At 52.6% G+C, this 20,361-nt stretch overlaps 1 protein-coding gene across 1 annotated transcript in view; it reads left to right on the top strand.

The window, feature by feature from the left end:
• The first annotated feature begins 9,320 nt into the window (after positions 1-9,320).
• DNAH17 (dynein axonemal heavy chain 17) overlaps positions 9,321-20,361 on the top strand; it is a 152,157-nt gene continuing 141,116 nt past the window's right edge. Inside the window, exons 1-10 of the mRNA XM_026455920.1 lie at positions 9,321-9,665; positions 11,453-11,646; positions 12,535-12,727; positions 12,939-13,038; positions 13,283-13,368; positions 13,630-13,755; positions 14,474-14,626; positions 14,751-14,837; positions 16,855-17,022; positions 17,298-17,414. Of these exons, the coding sequence (XP_026311705.1) occupies positions 9,321-9,665; positions 11,453-11,646; positions 12,535-12,727; positions 12,939-13,038; positions 13,283-13,368; positions 13,630-13,755; positions 14,474-14,626; positions 14,751-14,837; positions 16,855-17,022; positions 17,298-17,414 (1,569 nt within the window). The remainder of the gene's footprint in view (positions 9,666-11,452; positions 11,647-12,534; positions 12,728-12,938; positions 13,039-13,282; positions 13,369-13,629; positions 13,756-14,473; positions 14,627-14,750; positions 14,838-16,854; positions 17,023-17,297; positions 17,415-20,361) is intronic.

Genomic DNA, 20,361 nt, shown 5'->3' with positions numbered 1-20,361 from the left:
GGCTAGTTTTTTTTTTTTTTTTTGTATTTTTTAGTAGAGACGGGGTTTCACCGTGTTAGCCAGGATGGTCTCGATCTCCTGACCTCGTGATACGCCCGTCTCGGCCTCCCAAAGTGCTGGGATTACAGGCTTGAGCCACCGCGCCCGGCCGAGATGGCCTTTTTAAAGATAGCCTTTTAAAGATGCTGGAGAATGGGCTACCTGGGGACAAAAGAAGGTGTTAAGAAAGGAATGAGGGTATACAGAGGCCTGGAGAGGGTGAGAGTGGCTTAGACCAGGAGCATTAGCCATGGAGGGAGGTGGACAGAGCTCAGAGATATTAAGGAGGTAAGACTGAATGGTGCCACAGTGAGGGCCAGGGTCCTCTGGGTGCCTGAGCAGCTGTGGGTCACTCACGGAGCCAGGGAACCTGAAAGACCAGGAGTATGGGGATGGCAGGATTGGGGGGGCATAGGCAGAGGTCAGTTTTGTACATGTCAAGTTTTGAGGGTCCCATGAGGCTTCCAAGGAGTTGCCTGGAGCTCTGAGGATGAACCTACGCCCGTGTGTGGAGATTGGCTGTGGACAGTCCTTCCATGGACACTTTGTCCATTTAGTAACACGACTCTCCAAGTCTAGGGTGGACAGCTGGATGCCAGCCTTAGTCCATTGTGCATTGCTATAAAGGAATATCTAAGACTGGATAATTTATAAAGAAAAGAGGTTTATTATTTGGCTCACCATTCTGCAGGCTGTACAAGCATGGCACTGGCATCTGCTCAAATTCTGGGAGGCTTCAGGAAGCTTCCAATCATGGTGGAAGATAAAGGGGGAGCTGGAGTATCACATGGTAAGAGAAGGACTGAGAGAGTGAGGAGGGAGTTCCAGGATCTTTTTTTAAATTATTATTTTTAGACGGAGTCTCACTCTGTCACCCAGGCTGGAGTGCAGTGGCATGATTTTGACTCACTGCAACCTCTGCCTCCTAGGTTCCAGCGATTCTCATGTCTCATCCTCCCTAGCAGCTGGGACTACAGGCATGTGTCACCACGCCCGGCTAATTTTTATATTTTTAGCAGTGATGCAGTTTCACCACGTTGGCCAGGCTGGTCTTGGAGCTCTTGGCCTCAAGCAATCCACCCATCTCGACCTCCCAACATGCTGGGATTACAGGTGTGAGCCACCACTCCCAGCCACAGTTCCAGGCTCTTTTAAACAACTAGATCTCACATGAACTCACAGAGCAAGAAGGCACTCATTACTGCATGGAGGGTACCAAACCATTAATGAGGGATCTTCCTCCGTGACCCACTGTCTCACACTAGGCCCCACCTCCAACATTGGGGATCACATTTCAACATGAGATTTGGATGGGACAAGCATCCAAACCATACCACAGTCAAAGACTACATTTCCCAGCCTCCTGTGCAGTGAGGTGTGGCCATGTGACCTGGTGCGACCAGTATGCGGTGAACTGACGAGCTGTGAGCAGCCTCTGTTAAGCCATTCAGGATACATCACTTCCCTCCAGTTCAGTTCTTCTGACTTCCCAGGGCTGGTGCAGTGGGCAGGGAGGAAGCCACATGGGAGTGGTGGTGTGGTGAGAAAGAAGTGGGAAAGTAGAAATAGATGTTCCAGGCCTTCTTTTTTTTTTTTTTTTTTTTTTTTTTTGAGACAGAGTCTCGCCCAGGCTGGAATGCAGTGGCGTGATCTCGGCTCACTGCAACCTCCAACTCCCAGGTTCTGCCTCAGCCTCCCAAGTAGCTGGGACTACAGGCACGTGTCACCATGCCTGGCTAATTTTTTGTATTTTTAGTAGAGCTGGGGTTTCACCCTATTGGCCAGGCTGGTCTCAAACTCCTGACCTCGTGATCCACCTGCCTTGACCTCCCAAAGTGCTGGGATTACAGGCGTGAGCCACAGCGCCTGGCCAGGCCATTCTTTAGAGAAATGTGTCAGTGAAGAGGCGTAGAGATGGAGAGGGCAAAGAGCTTGAGCAGGATGGCTTTTTCCAAGATGGTAGTGACTTGAGCTGTTTGAAAGATGATAGAAGAGGTTGGAGACAGGCGAGGAAAGGATTGGACTGCTTGTGCGTCGTATCATATATGTGTATCGGTGCCCTCCAGGGAAACAGAACCAACAGGCAAGACAGAGGGAGAGCAGTTTCATGAGGACTGGCTCACGTGATTATGAAAGCTGAGAAGTCCCACTCTGCTGTCTGCAAACTGGAGACCCAGGAAAGCCCACAGTGTAGTTTAGTCCAAGTCTGAAGGCCTGAGAGGCAGGGGCGCCGATGGTGTCCACAGCAGCCCAAGGGCAAGAGAAGGTGAGATGAGACGTCCCAGCTCAAAAAGCAGGCCGGCGGGAGCAGGGGGGGTGGATTTCTCTTTCTGCTTTTGGTTCTATTCAAGACTTGGAAGGATTAGGGGATGCCTGCCCACTGGGGAGGGCAATCTACCAAGTTCACCATCAAATGCCAGGCTCATCCAGAAACCCCCTCACAGACATACCGAGAATCAGTGCTTAATCTGGGCACCATGGCCCACTCCAGCTGACGGATAAAATGAACCATGTGCTGGCACAGACTAGGAGGCTTAAAGAACAGATTCAAGTTCTCACAGTTCTTGAGGCTGGAAGTTGGAGATCAGGGACCAGCATGGCTGGGTTCTGGGTTCTGGTGAGGACCCTCACCTGGGTTGTAGACTCTGACTTCTTGCTGTTCCTCAAAGGGTGGAGAGAGAAAGAGATCCTTCTTTTTTTTTTTTGGAGACGGAGTTTGGCTCTGTGGCCCAAGCTGGAGTGCAATGGCGCAATCTCAACTCCCTGTAACCTCTGCCTCCTGGGTTCAAGTGATTCTCCTGCCTCAGCCTCCCCAGTAGCTGGGATTACAGGCACCCACCACCATGCCCAGCTGATTTTTTTGTATTTTTAGTAGAGGCGGGGTTTCACCATGTTGGTCAGGCTGGTCTCAAACTCCGGACCTCAGGTGATCCACCTGCCTCGGCCTCCCAAAGTGCTGGGATTGCAGGCGTGAGCCACCACGCCTGGCTATTCTCTTTCTCTTCTTAAAGTCCTATTGGATTATAACCCCACTCTTATGACCTCGTTTGACTTGATCTCCTAAAGACCCCATCTCAGATACGGCCATGTTGGGGGTTAAGGCTTCAGCATATGGATGCTACCCTATGGAAAAAGGACCTTTGCAGAGGTGATTAAGAATCTTGAGATGAGGAGGTAATCCTGGATTATGTGGGGGGAACCTAAGTGCCCTCCCAGGGGTCTGTGTAAGAGAGAGGCGGAGGGAGATTTCTCCCACGCACGCAGAGCCTGCGACAGGACAGAGACAGTGACGGGAGGGATACAGCCACAGGCCGGAAATGCCAAGGACTGCTTTCTGGCAGCCACCAAAAGCTGGAAGAGGCCAGGAAGGCTCCCAGAACTGCGGAGGGAGCACAGCCCTGCTCCACACCTTGATTCAGACCTCAGCCCCTGGGAGAGAGAACTTTCTGTTGCCTTAGCTGCCTAAGGTTGTGATGCTTTGTTACAGCAGCCGCAAGAAACTGCGACAGTATCTAAGCGGAACATAGAGGAGAACCATGTGGGTACTCAAGCCGGAGAGGCTGACTGTGTTGCAGGTGACAGAGCTGAGGAGCCCAGCGGGACCGGGAGGTGACCCTGAGATCAGCAGCAGGAAGCTGCTACCTCTCCAGGGGGAAGGAGGTGACATCCCAGGATCTAGGGCAGGGCCACTGGCAGAAGCTAAAGAAGCTTGGAGCTCCTGTGCCATCCAGGAGGCTCATGAAGTACAGAACCTGCCACCGGGTGATCGCTCAGAAAACGGTAGCCAGGACTCCTCTTAGGCCAATGTGGGCGTGAGCTGGCCAGCCCTCCTGTGCAATAAGCACCGTGTGTTTCTGGAACCAGAAATGCCCTTCTTGCCCCTAACGCCCCATGGACCGGGGATACTCATCCTCAGACCTGTGGCTGAGGAAGCCGACGTCTTCAGAGGGGCCTGCGTTACTGGTTCAATGACAGCTGGAATTTGGGGGGGCTTCCTGAATCCTTCCGTGTCTGGGAGCTCTGGGGTGACATGCAGAACTGAAGTGATGGTTTAGTGACACTGGTTTTGCTCCTGGATGTTGGTGTGAGACAGTGCCAACTTCTGCAGGGGACACACCCTAAGACTGTACCAAGCCTGTTCTGTTCATTCCCCTTTCCTGGTAGCTTCTGGAGAGCCCAGCGGTGGCCTTCCTATCCTCACGTGGCAGGGATGCTGCTGGGCACGCTGCTGCCAACGTGGCTGCCCTCAGCCCACCGGGGACAGGACCCTGCCAACCCTCCCATGTCCCTCTGAGCTGGGACAGAGGTCTTCCTTCACCTCCACTTTTTGTTTATTACGAATAATGCTGCTGTGAACACGAGTGTGTTTTGATTTCTCCCTGATGTACTCCTAGGAGGGGTAGCTAATTGGTAGCCCCATGTTTAACCTGTTGAGGAACTGTCACACTTTTCCAAAGTGTCACACTGTATCCGCCGTGGATGAGGGTGCCAGTTCCTCCACATCCTTGCCTCTGCCTGGTTTTTTGTTCTGTTTGTTTTTTTTTTGTCTTCTCAATTTTGTCCATTCTAGTGGGAATGAATTGGGGGGTTTTGTGTGGTAAAATACACATAGCCTAACATTTACCATTTTAGGTGTACGGTTCAGTGGCACTGAGTACGCTTCACATTGTAAAAACACCACCACCACCCATCTCCAGAACTTCTTCCCCATCCCAAACTGAAACTCTGACCCTGTTACCAGAAAGGGGTCCGGATCCAGACCCTAAGAGGGTTCTTGGATCTCGTGCAAGAAAGAATCCAGGGCGAGTCCATAGAGTAAAGTGAAACAAGTTTATTAGGAAAGTAAAGGAATGAAAGAATGGCAACTCCATAGGCAGAGCAGCCTGAGGGCCGCCGCTTGTCCCTTTTTATGGTTTTTTCCTGAGTATATGCTAAACAAGGGGTGGATTATTCATGCCTCCCCTTTTCAGACCATCTGGGGTAACTTCCTGACGTTGTCGTGGCATTTGTAAACTGTTACGATGCCGGTGGGAATGTAGCAGTGAGGATGACCATAGGTCACTCTCGTCACCATCTGGGTTTTAGTGGGTTTTGGCAGCTGCTTTACTGCCATCTGTTTTATCAGCAAGGTCTTTACGACCTGTATGTTGTGCTGACCTCCTGTCTCACCCTGTGACTAAGAATGCCTTAACCTCCTGGGAATGCAGCCCAGTGGGTCTCAGCCTCATTTTACCCAGACCTTGTTCAAAATGGAGTGGTTCTGGTTCAAATGCCTCTAACAGCCCCATTAAAAAATGAATTCCTGTTATCCCTCCCTAGCCCTTGGCAACCTCCATTCTATTTAATGAATTTGACTACTCTAGGGACCTCACTGACGTTCATTTTACTTTGATTTGCATTTTCCTAATGGCTAAAGATATTAAGCTGCTTTCCATGTGCATATTGGTCATCTGTGTATCTTTCTTGAAGAAATGTCTATCCTTTACTCCTCTTAAAATTAGGTTGTTTTATTGTATTTTGAAAGTCCCTTGTCAGATATGATTTGCAAATATTTTCTCCTGTTCTACGGGTTGTCTTTTTTTTGGAGTGCCTTTCAAAGCACAATAGTTCTTAGTTTTGATGAAGTTAAACTTTTTTCCTTTGCTCACTTATGCTTTTGGTGTCTTGTATAAGACATCATTGCCTTATCTGAGGTCAGATTGACTCCTGTGTTTTCTTCTAAGAGTTTTACAGTTTTAGCTCTTATATTTGGCTCTTGCATTCTGTTAATCTATGCTGAGTTAATTGGCGTAGATGGTGTGAGGTAAGGGCTCAGCTCTGTTCTTCCGCATGTGGATATTCTGTTGTTCAAATACTATTTTTTCCCATTGAATTGTCTTGGTGCCTTTGCTAACTCAGTTGTCCGCAAATGTATGCATTTATTTCTGGAACCTCTATTCTAGTGATCTCTGTCTATTGTTATGCTAGTAGCACTGTCTTGGTCACTGTAGCTTTATAGTGAGTTTTGAAATCAGGAAGTGTGAGTCCTCAAACGTTGTTCTTTTTCAAAGTTGTTTTGACTGTTTTTGTTCCCTCACACTTCCCTAGAAAATCGAGAGTCATTTCTACAAAAAAGGCAGCTAAGAGTTTGATAGGGATTGTGCTGAATCTGTAGATCAACTTGAGAATTGTCAATCTTATAACCCATGAACACAGCATGTCTCCACTGATTTAGGTCATCTTTATTTCGATGTTTTGCAGTTTTCAGTGTACAAGTCTTAACACTTCTTTTAAAAGTTTATTCCTATTTTGTTTTTGATGCTATTGTAAACAAAATTATTTTGATGCTATTGTAAATGGGAATTGTGTTCTAAATTTCATCATCAGATTGTTCCTAATATAATTATAGAGAAATATAATTAATTTTCAAATATCTTGTATACTGCAAACTTGCTGAACTCCTTTATTAGCTCTACGATTTTATGGATTTCTTAGGATTTTCTACATACGAGATCACCTCATTGTGAACAGAGATAATGTCTTCCTTTCCACTTTGGGAGGATTGCTTTAGGCCAGGAGTTTGAGACCAGCCTGGGCAACAGAGTGAGACCTCGTCTCTACAAAAAGTACAAAAATTAGCCAGGTGTGGTGGTGAGCATCTGTTGTCCCAGCTTCTCGGGAGGCTGAGGTGGGGGGATCACATAAGCCCAGGAGTTTGAGGCTCCAGTGAGCTATGGTCGTACCACTGCACTCCAGCCTGGGTGACAGAGCATGACCCTGTCCCCCTCCAACCTTCCCTCAAAATGATCATCTAAGAGCCTTTCCACTGTGGGGTGACGGTTGGTTCCTCATTTGCTGCGTGATCATTGGTTACTTGGGTCCCAAGGGGAAGGTTCTAGAAGCCCCAGGTACCCTGAGGAGACTTCCAGAAGTTCTGTGGCAGTTGAAGCCCCTCAAGGGAAGGGAGCCATTTTCTTTCCTGGTTTGGGAGAGAGTTGCTCATCAGTTTGTGGGAGAAGCTGTTTGCCTTAAGCTGGTGAGCAGCAACCATGCTGGGGGGTTGGAAGCCAAGCTGGAGGGAGCAGGGAGGCCTTCAGAGGATGGAGGGTGGGACCCAGGCCCTGGCAGACGGCAGACCCTCCACTTACCCTGGAAGTGGCTCTGCTTGCCATGGGGAGTGGTCATGGCTCTGGGCCCCCGGGGCTGGCTGCCCCCTACCAGCCTGGCCTCTTCCAGGGCTCCAGAGTCTTCCCTGCTCCTGGGAAAGCCTTGCCTCAGCCCCCTGGCTTCTCCTGGAAGCCTCCAGCCCCAGCTTCCTCCTGTGGAGTCCTGAGGGCCTGGGGCAGGGGCGACCTCCCAGAGAAGCCATCCCTGCCCCTCCAGAAGTATGGTGTGGGACAACCCTATTGTTAACTGGGACCTCCTGGCCTTCACCCCGGGAAACGGCTGGGTAGGAGCCTGAGATGAGACTGCCTGACCGTGCGAGAGACTTGCGGGGTGTAGGGGCCCCTCAGCCCACACACATCATGGGTTGGGAGGCAGCCCACCCCATGCCGCTCTTAGAAGAAAAGATGATCTTGTGAAAGCCCAAATCCACCAAATCAGTAAAACCAGAGGACGTTTCCCTGCAGTCCAGTTGCCTGACCAGCTTGGCAAGGCTTCCAGTCAGGAACCTTCCCAGACTCGGGCTCCCCTCAGTTCCTGATCGCCGCAGGAAGTGAGGACGTGACGCCTCCCCGGGTCTCGGAGATCCGGATAGAGATTAATGCAGCAGCGTGCTGTAAGCCCTGTGGGAACCTGGTGAACGAGTCATCTCCATAAATGCCACGCGGTGCTCCTCCTACTTGCCTGGTGGTGTCCCCTTTTCCTTTCACAGATATGCCTGAATCAGGCAGCTTTGCTCAAGGATGTTTCTGCCACTTGCTGGCCAAATATTCCCCAAGTCCTCTCACAGAGATGTTTGGTGCCCTGAAGAACTCCCAGACCATTTGAATGGCATGCTGCCCACTACTGCTTCCCATCGTAGAGTTGTTTTGCCGATATATAGTGGCCAGGGTGAAATACAAGCTCTTCCATGGTATCAGTGTCTTTTGGGGAACTGTAGGCTGTTACAAACTTAAAAGCAATAGCTTGGGTCAAACCAAAAGGCAGAATTTGTGAGTGCTTCCAACATCATCTATCCACGCTGATGCTTTTCAGCAGCTGCTAGGTCTGGAGCAGGCCAGCCCCAGCCCACGGACCCCCAGAGCAGCCGAGTACCCCAGGGTTCCCCCAGAAATTCAGGAGCTCCATATACCTCCCAGACTGATGAAAACACAGCATTGAGGCAACCCTTTGCATTCAACCCTGCCCTTGGAGAACTCGCCTCCAAAGTCCCCACCCTAGGCCTCTTGCCAGAGCCTGTCTTTATTTGAAACTTTGATATTTTGTTCATCATGAATTTGTTTGCACTCATTTTGATTTTTAAAAATATTGACACGCTTTTTCTCTTGATAACTGAGTGTTTGGGTGTGCCTTTCAATTCTGTGCCTACAGCAAGCACCTCACTTGCCTAACCTTTGGGACTTCAGGGTGTTCTTTAAGGGGATCCCTTCCCTCCAACTCTCCAGTCAACCCAGCCCCTGAGCATCTGAGAAGCTTGTGAGGGGTCTGTCAGGAATCTGCAGCTTGATTCCTTTGGGGGCTCATGCTGGGGGCTGGAGGGAGAAGGGGGGTGCAGAGCAGGGTAAAAGTTAAGGTATACCACAGCTGGGGCTAAGACGGAGCACTGAGTCTCACTGCCTGCACGTGGGGTCTGCTTCCTTCTTGCGTTTCCCACATACTGTGGGGCTGCGACATCTTTTATTGCTTTCCCGGGACATTTCAACCTGACCCTCCAGCCTCTCGTTTTGCCTTTTCCTATCCCATCTCCTTCACACTGTCTGGCAGTGATCATTTCCTTTTCCCTTTTTTTCCAGTTTTCATCTCTCTTTCCCATCCTCTGAACTTTATGGTCACAGGAACGTAAGCACACACCACTTTTAGGCAGCCTCACTCCTGGGAGACCCCCCCATGGTGGGGCCGGGGCAGGTGCCAGCACCGACTAAAGCACACACAGACAGCACCCCTCCCCATCCCTCCCCACCCCAACCCATCCACAACTAAAAACTGCACACTGACGACCAACTCTTTTGTTCCTGCTCTGGTAGAACAGAGATTTCCTGTGGTCCCAGGGATGGGTGGGAAATTAGGGAGCCCGGGAGACAGTTCGCACCTGCTTCTTGCCCTCTTAACAGATACCAACTGTGTAAGGAAAGGCCAAGATGACAATGACCCCGGACGTCAGACTCGAGTATCTGGAGGAAGTTGCTTCCATCATCCTAAAGTTCAAGCCGGACAAGTGGAGCAAGCTGATGGGCGCCGAGGAGAACGTGGCCCTGTTCACAGAGTTCTTTGAAAAGCCCGACGTCCGGGTGCTGGTGCTGACGCTCAATGCAGCCGGCATGATCGTACCCTGCCTGGGCTTCCCCGAGTCCCTCAAGTCCAAAGGGGTTTACTTTATCAAGACAAAGCCCGATAACATCAACAAGGACAACTACAAGGCCCGGCTCCTTTACGGTGACATCAGCCCCACGCCCGTGGACCAGCTGATCGCAGTGGTGGAGGAGGTGAGCGCGTCCAGGCTGGCGTCAGGGGTCTCGAGCATGGCTGACTTCTCGGGAGTGGCCTTGAGTCCTGCTGCTCAGCCTGTGGTCCCTGGGCCAGCAGCAGCCACAGAGCTGGGGAGGGATTGGAAATGCAGGTGCTTGGGCCCCGTCTACTCTGACCTGCTCAGACAGACCTGCTTGCTTTTGGTTTTTTAGTCTTTTTTTTGAGACAGGGTCTCACTCTGCTCCCCAGGCTGGTGTGCAATGGTGGTAGAACAGCTTACTGCAGCCTCAACCTCCTAAGTTCAACCAGTCCTCCAGCCTCAGCCTCCCAGACTGGGACCACAGGCATGCACCACCACGCCTGGCTGATTTTTGTAGTTTTTGGCAGCGATGAGGTCTCACCAAAAAATAGCCTGTTGCCCAAGCTGGTCCCAGACTCCTGGGCTCAAGCGATCCTCCTGCCTCAGCCTCTCAAACTGTTGGGATTACAGGCATGAGCCACCATGCCCAGCCACAGACCTGCTGTCTGACAAGACCTCCAGGTGGTGCTCGTGCCCTTGAAATCTGAGAAGCCCCGTGCATCCCCTTGTTCTTTCCGGACAGCACTGGGACTGCCGTGCTGTGCCGGGTGTGGTTGCTGCCCATGGCCTGGGAAGGCACGGACTGAGTACCGGCAGATAGGTTTCCCCAATTTTGAGACTGAGTTAAAGGGGAGAAAATGGAGGGTTACATTATGTGTCCCTCTGCTGTCACCCTTGGCAGGTACTGTGTCGGTCGGGGGAGGGACACAGTTTGGGGAGTCGGACCTCCAGAATGGGAGTATCTTAGCCTTCCTGGTCATCACCCTTCTCATCTGTAGCATAGGGGCTGTGTGCTCGGCTTGTGCACCAGACACTCACAGTTCTGGAGGCTGGAGGTTGAAGATGAAGGTGTCGGCTGGGTTGGTTTTCCCCAAGGCCTCTCTCCTTGACTTGCAGATGGCCATCTTCTCCCTGTGTCCTCACGTGGTCGCCCTGTGCGTGTCTAATCTCCCCTCCTCGTAAGGATACCCGTCAGACTAGGGCCCACCCTAGTAACCTCTTTCTTTCTTTCTTTCCTTTCTTTCCTTCCTTTCCTTCCTTTCCTTCCTTCCCTTCCTTCCTTCCTTCCTTTCTTCCTTTCTTATTTTTTGAGACGGAGTTTTTGCTCTGTTGTCCGGTCTGGAGTGCAATGGCGCGATCTTGGCTCACTGCAAGCTCCGCCTCCTGGGTTCAAATGATTCTCCTGCCTCAGCCTCCCAAGTAGCTGGGATTACAGGCATGTGTCACCATGCCCGGCTACTTCTTGTATTTTTAGTAGAGATGAGGTTTCACCATGCTGGCCAGGCTGGTCTCAAACTCTTGACCTCAGGTAATCCACCCACCTCGGCCTCCCAAAATGCTAGGATTACAGGCATGAGCCACTGCCCCCAGCCCTTACTCACCTCTTTAAAGAACCTATCTCCAAATAGTCACATTTTGAGGTGCTGGGAGTCAGGGCTTCAGCAGATGGATTTGGGGGACACAGTTTGACCCACCACAGTCCTCCTGGGCCTTTAGCAAAGAGTGTGTGCTAGGGGTACAAGAACTTGGGAATGGCTTTGGCACCACCAGGACAGGACAGCTGGTATAAACTCCATGATCAGTCCCACCTCCTTCTGGAAGAAGGACCCAGTTTTCCCAGGGCTCCAGACGCTGGGTCTTTGGAATTCCCCTGGGGACCCAGCTCTGCAGTTGCCGAGCTGGTGAAGGCACAGGAGGCGGAATCACAGAAGTGTTTCCTTTTAGGTCCTCTATTCTCTGTTAAACCAACGCGAGAACATGGCTGGATGGCCCCAGGTGGTCTCGGAAGACATCGTGAAGCAGGTCCACAGGCTGAAGAACGAAATGTTTGTGATGAGTGGCAAGATCAAAGGCAAAACCCTGCTGCCCATCCCGGAGCACCTGGGCAGCCTGGACGGCACGCTGGAGTCCATGGAGAGGTGTGCGGGCCCAGCTGCTTCCGGCTGCCGCTGGGTGGGAAAGTGGCATGTGCTTGACACTCCCACACCTGTTGTTTCCCTGCAAAGTGGCTTCACGTGTTAAATCCAGGGAAAAGCAGGGCAAGGTGGTGCATTAGGTGGTGCTGAGACTGAGGAAGATGGAACCAGGGCAGGGAGGGAGCAGGCTCTGCAGCCCCTGGGGCTTTGGCACCTGCACCCGCCACCCCACCCGGGTCACACGTGTGCTGGTCTAGTCACCACTGGGCACGCAGAAGGTGTCCCACCTGTTAGCATGGCCAGGAAACAGGAAGCACAGCTTTAAGATGCGGGACAGGGTCAGTGAGTGGGAGTGGGAGGGACTCTCAGCAGGTACATGCAAGTCTGTGTAGGGGCTGCGGTGCCCCAGAGGACCTGGGAAGCCCAAGGGACTCCAAGGTGTCCCCTTGCATCTGCGTTGCCACAGTTTGCAACCTCCTGGATATGTGAGACCCTCATGACAATTGGTTCCATGCTTGCCTCACATGGGCAGGTCCCCCACTGATCATTCACAAAGCCTCAAGCACCATGCCCAGTGGTGGCGCCAGAGGAGCCATCTTGAATAGGGTTTAAACAGGGCTTGCTGAATTCTCTCCCTCTTCCTTGGAGGTGAGCGCCTCCAGGCACTGGCAACTCTGACCACACCCGTTATTTCCCTGGGGTCTCTTCCTAGCTGGGAGTCTTGGGAACTTCTTTAGCCTCCCCGAGGTGGCTGGAGGCACCAGGGACATGAGACCAGACAGTGCTGCTGCTGCTGGTTTGGGCTTGGTGGGCAGAAGGCCTCGGGGGAGAGCTTGGGGGGACCCACGTGTGTGTCGTCGTGAGAGCAACGCCCCAACCTTCTGTGGGTAGGATCCCCTCTTCGCTGGACAACTCGCTCCTGCACGCCATCGAGACCATCATCATCGACTGGTCCCACCAGATCCGGGATGTGCTGAGCAAAGACTCGGCCCAGGCGCTGCTGGACGGGCTGCACCCCCTGCCCCGAGTGGAGTTTGAGTTCTGGGATGCCCGGCTGCTGAACCTCAAGTGCATCCATGAGCAGGTACGGCCTCCTCTGTCCTGTGAGGCTGCAGCATCGTCCCAGCTGGGTGACCTGGCTGAGCTCTCAGCCTCCCAGTGCCCACCTCCCAGGAGTCCTGAGGGCTCTGATGACCTGCGGAAATTCTGCAGCCCCAGCCAGCCACAAGGTCAGGTTGGCCTCACCGTAGGGTCTTCCAGGTCAATGAAAGGTGGATCTTCTCTCCCCTTCTCAGCTAAACAGACCCAAAGTGAACAAGATTGTTGAGATCCTAGAGAAAGCCAAAAGCTGCTACTGGCCAGCCCTGCAAAACGTTTACACCAACGTCACGGAAGGTGAGCCTGTGACCCCGCCATGAGTTCTGCACGAAGCTGTCCGTGCCTCCCGGGAGGGCTGGGTCAGGCCTGTTGCCAACCCTAGGACGTTGGCCTCCCTCTGCAAGCAGCTTTCTCAGCCCCCTCCACTTGAGAAAGGCCCCGTTTCCTGAAGGAGCAGGTCTCAGCACAGGGAGCCGCATCCGCGGCGTTTCTGAGCAATTTCCGCTCCTCACCGGTGGGAGCTTGTTCTTGTTCTGTGCAGGGCTGAAGGAAGCCAACGACATTGTGCTCTATTTGAAGCCCCTACGGATACTGCTGGAGGAGATGGAGCAAGCCGACTTCACGATGGTGTGCTGGCAAGGGAGAGCCGACTTTGGTGGGGAGGGTCTTGTTTCTTCAAGGCATGTGGGGCCTTGGGGTTCTTGGCTGTCATCAGATGTGTGGGCCTAGGGAGTTGCCTGTCCCCTCCTCCTCAGTTGCCTGTCCCCTCCTCCTTGGGGACCCTCTCCTGGATGCCCAGTGACAGCCATGGGAAGGGGAGGGCTGGGACGCTGGGATAAGGCGCAGAGGTTGGTCCCCTCCAGCGTGCCTGGGCCCATCTCCCCCCAGCTCCCCACCTTCATCGCCAAGGTGCTGGACACCATCTGCTTCATCTGGGCCACCTCTGAGTACTATAACACACCTGTCAGGATCATCGTCATCCTGCAGGAGTTCTGCAACCAAATCATCGAGATGGTAACCCTCCCCTGGCCCCCCGGGTCCCCTTCCTCCGCTCCTGGCTGGGGCCCTTCCCCGGTTCACTGTTCTCCTGCTGCCCGTGTTCCCCAGCAGTTTGAGCACAGGCCAAGATGTCGGCGCAAGCCTTTTCAGGCCCCGAGCCGAGATGGAGCCCTCCTCGAGGCTACCTAAGTTCTTCTAGGGAGAGCACTGGGGGAGAAGAAAGGGAAGACGGGGACGGAGCAGGAGGTCTGCCCCAAGAGTCCCCGTACCCCGAGACCAGTCCAGTGCTTTGTGGGTGTGTCTAACCCCACATCGAGCCACCTTCTGTCTCCCTTAGCAGAGACTTTCTTTACTTCTTCCCATTCATAAGCACCTACTAGCCGGCCACGGTGTTTGAGCTGAAGGGCTGTATCCCCTGGGCCACCTCTGTGTATTAAAACCGTGCTGTGACCCCATCCTCACGACCAGAAGGGCACTGGGGTCCCCTGTCCCTGGAGGGCCTGTCATCCTCTGCGACGCCCGTCCGTGATGCTGCAGCCTTGGCAAAGGAGGAGGGGCTGAGGAGGGGCAGGCAGCTCGGTCCCCTAAAAACGGTCCAGCGGTGGGCGGCCAGGAGGGGTTACTTCGGACATCCACACGTCAGAACAGATCGCGGCTCCGGCAGGCGGCGTGCCTGGACGTTACCCCGAATGGCTTGTCAGAGCTTTCAATGTCTGTCTGCTCTCTTGCCCAGACACGGACCTTCCTGAGCCCGGAAGAGGTGCTGAAGGGCCTGCAAGGCGAAATCGAGGAAGTCCTGAGCGGCATCTCCCTGGCCGTGCACGTGCTGAAGGAGCTCTACCAGACGTACGACTTCTGCTGCACGAACATGAAGCTTTTCTTTAAGGTAGCCCTTCCATGCAGGGCGAGGGCCAGGGCGAGACACGAGCGAGTTCATATGGGCCCCGACGTTTGAGAAAGTGGGGACATTTGAAGCAAACGCCGCCTCGTCTCTCTTTCTTTCCTCTAAGGACAAAGAGCCCGTGCCTTGGGAGTTCCCTTCTTCTCTTGCCTTTTCCAGGATGAATTCCTTCTCCCACCGCATCCAGACCATTGAGGTAAAAACAGAACTGGGTGCATCTTGACCTCCACTTCCCAGACTGCTCCTACCCTAGGACACCCGCAGCATCCATCCCTACCCCCCTGGACAATAATCCCCCAGGCAGAAAAAATAAGTCAGGCCCAAACATCTGTTATGGGGAAACCAAGGCTTTGCAGCAGCTTCCACCATGCCCAGAGCTGTTAGCCAAGAGTAGAAATGACCCACTTTGGGTGCTGCTCCCCTTATCTCATGCCTTCTGTCATGAGCAGGTTACTGATAAGTTTAAACCACTGCGTTCAGGACGCCTGGGGGCCAACAGCAGTTACTTAGTGGGACTCGATTATTACAAATGGAGACTTATGAAGGCCCGGGTGTAAGCACCATGTGGATACACAGAGTGACACACAGCAGATAAAACCTTAAGAATGGTGCATGGCCCAGCCCGGTGACTCACACCTGTAATCCCAGAACTCTGGTGGGCCGAGGAGGGAGGATCACTTGAGCTCAGAACTTTGAGGCTGCAGTGAGCCATGATCACGCCGCTGCACTCCAGCCTGGGTGCCAAAGTGAGACCCTGTTTTAACAAAAAAGCTTCTGTGGGGGCTCTGGAGAGAAGAGAGGGATCAAGACAGCGTAGGGCAAGAAAGTTTTGCCTTTTGTATCTTCTGCATGGTGTAATTTTTCAAAACTTTGTGCACATATAACTGTGTATATAACTCATATCCTTAAAAGGGGGGAAAGTCATCCTGGAACCGTAAGGCATTGCCTTTAGAGCGGACACCATTGTCGGCAGCTTGGGGGAGGCTCGTCCAATTCTCGTCTACACCTCCTGGCGGACAGGGAGGGAGGCCCGCTCAGGAGTTCAAAATTGCAGTCAGAGTGCGGACTCAGGCCTGAAATCTCGCAGACTGAGAACGTGGAGGGTTGCAGTCACTTTTCTGGACAAGGAGCTGTGATTCCCACATGACAGATTCCTGAATCAGAAGGAAGATTCTGGGCAGGAGGGGACTTTGGAGGTGGAGGAAATGGCTTTGCTGTCCACCCCCTGACAACAGGCCATGTCAGCCTCGTCTGTAGCCTCCGTGTCGGGTGGAAAAGCCAAGAGCTCCCGGCCCTCAGTGCCTGTGCTTCTCCTTGGGGTGGTGGTGGTGTGTGGCCTGATGCTTCTGGACCTGGGAGAATGGCACCCACCTCAGCACCAGTTTAGGGGAGTGATGTCAAGTTCACGGGAAGATTTCCAGTCTAAACTCTGCCTGCACCGTGCCTGGTACATGCAGGGGCACAGAAGACCGTCCGTGGAGCCTTGGAGACCTCGTTTGGGAAACAAGAACCGCACACACAGAACCAGCTAATGGGATGGGCCTGAACGTGACTAAATGCCAGCCATGCAGATGGCAGACCAGGCCTCTGGGAAGGGAATGCATTGCTGTGGGGCAAAGAATGCTATGGGGCAAAATAGGGAGCACTTCAGGGAGAGGGGGCATGAGCCACACCTGTGAGGAAGCAGAATTTCTACACATGTGTCCATCCAGGCATCCCAGCCACTTTCTTCTTGGATCACCTTCAGGACATGGCGCTCTGCATAGGATGGTCTTCCAGGTAGTAGCGAATTTAAAGCTTAGCAAGAGCATAGAAATCTTCACCATTGCAACCACTTCCCACAGCAGAGAAAACGGAGGTCCCAGCAGAGTATGATTTATTTAGAGATATGGTTTGGCCAGTCTAGGGTCAGGACAGGATCCCAAACTTGACCCTCTCCAGCTCCTCGTCATTCACACCTCATAGGTAATTCAGAGTCCTTCCTTCCATCCCCTCTTTCTGCAGGCAATGGGACGTCTGCTTGAAGAACGGCACGGACACAGGGTGTCCTCCCACCCCCCCCCCCACCCCCACCCCCACCTTCACCCCCACGGTGGTGTCTCCTGGGGACAGGTTGCTCTCCAGCCCCTCCTGCCTGGGGTCAGAGCTAGTTTTGTAACTGGACCCGTGAGTTTGGTTGTGAAGATGAATTGACTGTTTTTCTCCTCCTCTAGGAACTCTATAAAACAGCGATTGAGTTTCTGAAGCTGGAGAAAATCGAGCTTGGGGGCGTGCGTGGGAACCTCCTCGGGAACCTGGTGACCCAGATCTATGACGAGGTCTTTGAGCTGGTGAAGGTTTTTGCCGACTGCAAATATGACCCCTTGGACCCTGGAGACTCGGTAGGTCCTCGGGCAGGGTTGGATGAGCCGAACTCGGTGAGAACAGCAGCAGCCTCAGTACCAGCTTAGGGGAGTGATGGGAGGGCACACGGAGGAAGCAGGTGCTGGGCGATCCCAACACTTTGAAAACTTTAGAGCAGTCCCCGCAATAGTGAGCACATTGAGCTGCGCCTCAGTCCCATGGGAGTTCTCTCAGCAGGGGCGGGGGCTGGAGAGGGTGCCCTTGGCTGGCTTTGCACGCTGATTACGGGGTTGACATTTCCATTTGCCTTTAGAATTTTGACCGTGATTATGCTGATTTTGAGATCAAAATCCAAGACCTGGATAGGAGGCTGGCCACGATCTTTTGCCAAGGATTTGAGGACTACAGCTCTATTGAGTCCTCTGCAAAGGTAAGCGTGCCGTGGGGACTCAGGCTGATCTGGGGCCTGGTGCCTTGGCACTGCATTCATGTCCAGAACGATCCTGGAGACCATTTCATCCTCTCCATGTAGAGCTGATGCCCAGGGAGGGAGGGTCCTTTCTCCTGTGCCTCGGAGTCAGTCAGCAGTGAACACCCCGTGTAGCTCCTGATGGTTCTTACTGCCACATCTTAGAGGAAGAGGAGCAAGTGAGCGTGAGATGACATTTTACTGATACTTCTTAACGCTCACTAAGAGAAAAGGGGACTATTTATTCTTGATTCGGTTTTCCCACTACTCGAAAGGAGTGAAAGTTACAGAGGTAAAGTTGGTGTAAAAATAAAATTCATGCAGATTTTGGCCCACTGAGCTGAATTTATACAATGCCTTCGTCCATGCAGGCCACTATAACAGATTGCTGTAGACCGAGTGGCTTAAACAACATATCTTTCATTTCTGTCAGTTCTGGAGGCTGGGAGGTCCAGCAGACTCGGTGTCTGGTGAGGGTCTACTTCCGTTCCTAGATGGCCATCTTTTCATTTGGTCCTTACATGGCAGAAGGGACAAGGGAGGTCTCTGGGGTCTCTATTTTTAGTTTTAAGGGGTTTTTGTTTGTTAGTTTGTTTTTTAAGACGGAGTCTTGCTCTGTTGCCCAGGCTGGAGTGCAGTGGTGCAATCCCAGCTCACTGCAATCTCCACCTCCTGGGTTCAAGCGATTCTCCTGTCTCAGCCTCCCTAGTAGCTGGAATTATAGGCACATGCCACCACACCTGGCTAATTTTTGTGTTTTTACTAGAGATGGGGTTTTGCCATGCTGGGCTGGTCTCGAACCCCTGACCTTAGGTGATCCACTCACCTTGGCCTCCCAAAGTGATGGGATGACAGGCGTGAACTACCACGCCTGGCCTAGTTTTTATTTCTGTAGAGACAAGGTTTTGCTGTGTTGCCCAGGCCCGTGAGTTCTGGGCTTTACTGTTTCCAGGGCTCCTGATCTGAACCGCTGGGCCAGACCAGCTCCCATGACTGTGAAGGCAACCGGGTTGGCTTGGGCAACCTGGGCTGGTGGTCATCTTTCAGGGGATGTCAGGGCTGAGATTCCTGAGGACAAAGATCTCTCCCCCACAAATGTCAGGATGTTCCTTTGCCCTTTTGAACACTCTTGCAAAAATGCAAATATATGGGAATTTGAAGCTCCGCAAATTAAGGATCAAGTAAGTCTTGGATCAAGTTGGTGTTCTAGGCAAAATAATGAATGCAAATTAATACAGCACTGCCTTGCTGTGGTTGAAAAAATTATTCAATTATACTTGTTGAAGCAAGATGAGGCTGACTTGATTTGGATCTTATTCACGATTTATACCGTCACAATAGATACAGGCATAGGGAGTGCGACGGAGCTCCACTTTGAATACACTGCAGGTAAGTGGGAATTTCCGGCAAAGGAGCAGGGTGGGGGTCAGTGGATGGAAAAATACTTAGAGGTGACATCAGGGGTTGGGGGGGATTCTGGCTAAACCAACTTCAAGATTCTAGCTGGAGGCAGGTTAGGATAATCAGACATCCTCTGGGGGATGGTAGAGGATGGAGACCCTGATGAGAATCTTTGGCCAAGCAAAGAATCTTTGTCAATGTTCCCTTCCTCAGAAGGCTCTTCCCCAGGTAGCTGCATCCCTGGTTTGCAGGGTCCTCACTTCCTTCCTTCTATTCAAATGCCCCCCAGACTGCATTTGTTCCTCGCTGGCTCTGTTCTGCAGAGGCGGGGTTGGGTTTCTTCCAGGACCTCCTGCTCATCACAGGGTAGGGGCTCCCGAGGGCTCACAAAGCAGAACTCACCAACCCAGCTCCCTCCCCACTGCTGGATCCCCCAGCAGTGGGGGATTCTATTCAAATGCCCCCAGCAGCCTGCCTTCCCTTCTCAGCAACGGCCCTCCCTCATCTCATATTCAATTAGGTACTAATGTCTGTGTGTTCCTTGTCTTCCCAACTAGAAGGTAACCCCCCTGAGGGCAGGCACTGGATTTGCGTTCCCTTAGAACTGAGCCTAGCCCAGGGCAGGCGCTTTTGAATATTTCCTGCAGTGCAGAGCTGGCTCTTGCCAAGGGAGGCTGGTTGCTCTGGATGTTGTTAGAAGGTAGTTTCACTCTAGCGTAAGCCTTCCACGTGGAGCCCCGGAAGGATAACACAAAAGCGTTTGGGGCTGCCCCAGCACAGAAGGGTCCCGATGGAGCCAATTCTTTCATTTGGAAACCTCACTTTTGGGTCTCTAAAATTAAAGATGGGGCACAGGCGCGTGGCCTGGGTGGGCGGGCAGGCAGCTGACTTCTGCAGCTCCTGCACCCCTAATGCCGGCTCCACAGGGGAGTGCTGTGACTCCCCACTTCTGTGCCAATGAGGAAAATCAGAAAAATTAAGTAACTGGTCACCCGGCCAGGGCCAGACGAGTCCCCAGAGTCTCCCTGGCCCCAACATGGAGATTCCGCCCCCTACATCTAGTTTGGAACAAGGGAAAGAGCAGATAAGGACCAGCGTATGGGTCTGGGCTGAACCTCCACCAGAGTTCACTGGGGGATCCAGCAGTCGGGAGGGAGCTGGGTTGGCGAGTTCTGCTTTGTGAGCCCTCGGGAGCCCTACCTAGGCCCCTACCCTGTGAGGAGCAGGAGGTCCTGGAAGAAACCCAACCCCGCCTCTGCAGAACAGAGCCAGCGAGGAACAAATGCAGTCATCCCACCCCAGGCTTTCCCCTCCGCATCCCCGGCCACTGTTAGGGTCAAGTCAAGACGGGCTTTTGTGCTCTAAAAGAAAGAGTCTTTTAAAAAACGTTTTCACGGTATGTTTATGCTCGATTTAAAACAAAGGGGAGGGTGGGGAGAAATAACTCTTGTAACCCATTTCCATCGCCATCTGTTCGCTTTTCTCTTTGACCTGAGAACATTCCCCC

This window comes from Piliocolobus tephrosceles, chromosome 16, assembly GCF_002776525.5.
Source record: "Piliocolobus tephrosceles isolate RC106 chromosome 16, ASM277652v3, whole genome shotgun sequence".
Lineage (NCBI taxonomy): Eukaryota > Metazoa > Chordata > Mammalia > Primates > Cercopithecidae > Piliocolobus > Piliocolobus tephrosceles.
Note: the sequence above shows the minus strand (reverse complement) of the source record. Positions and strands in the feature narration are given on the sequence as shown.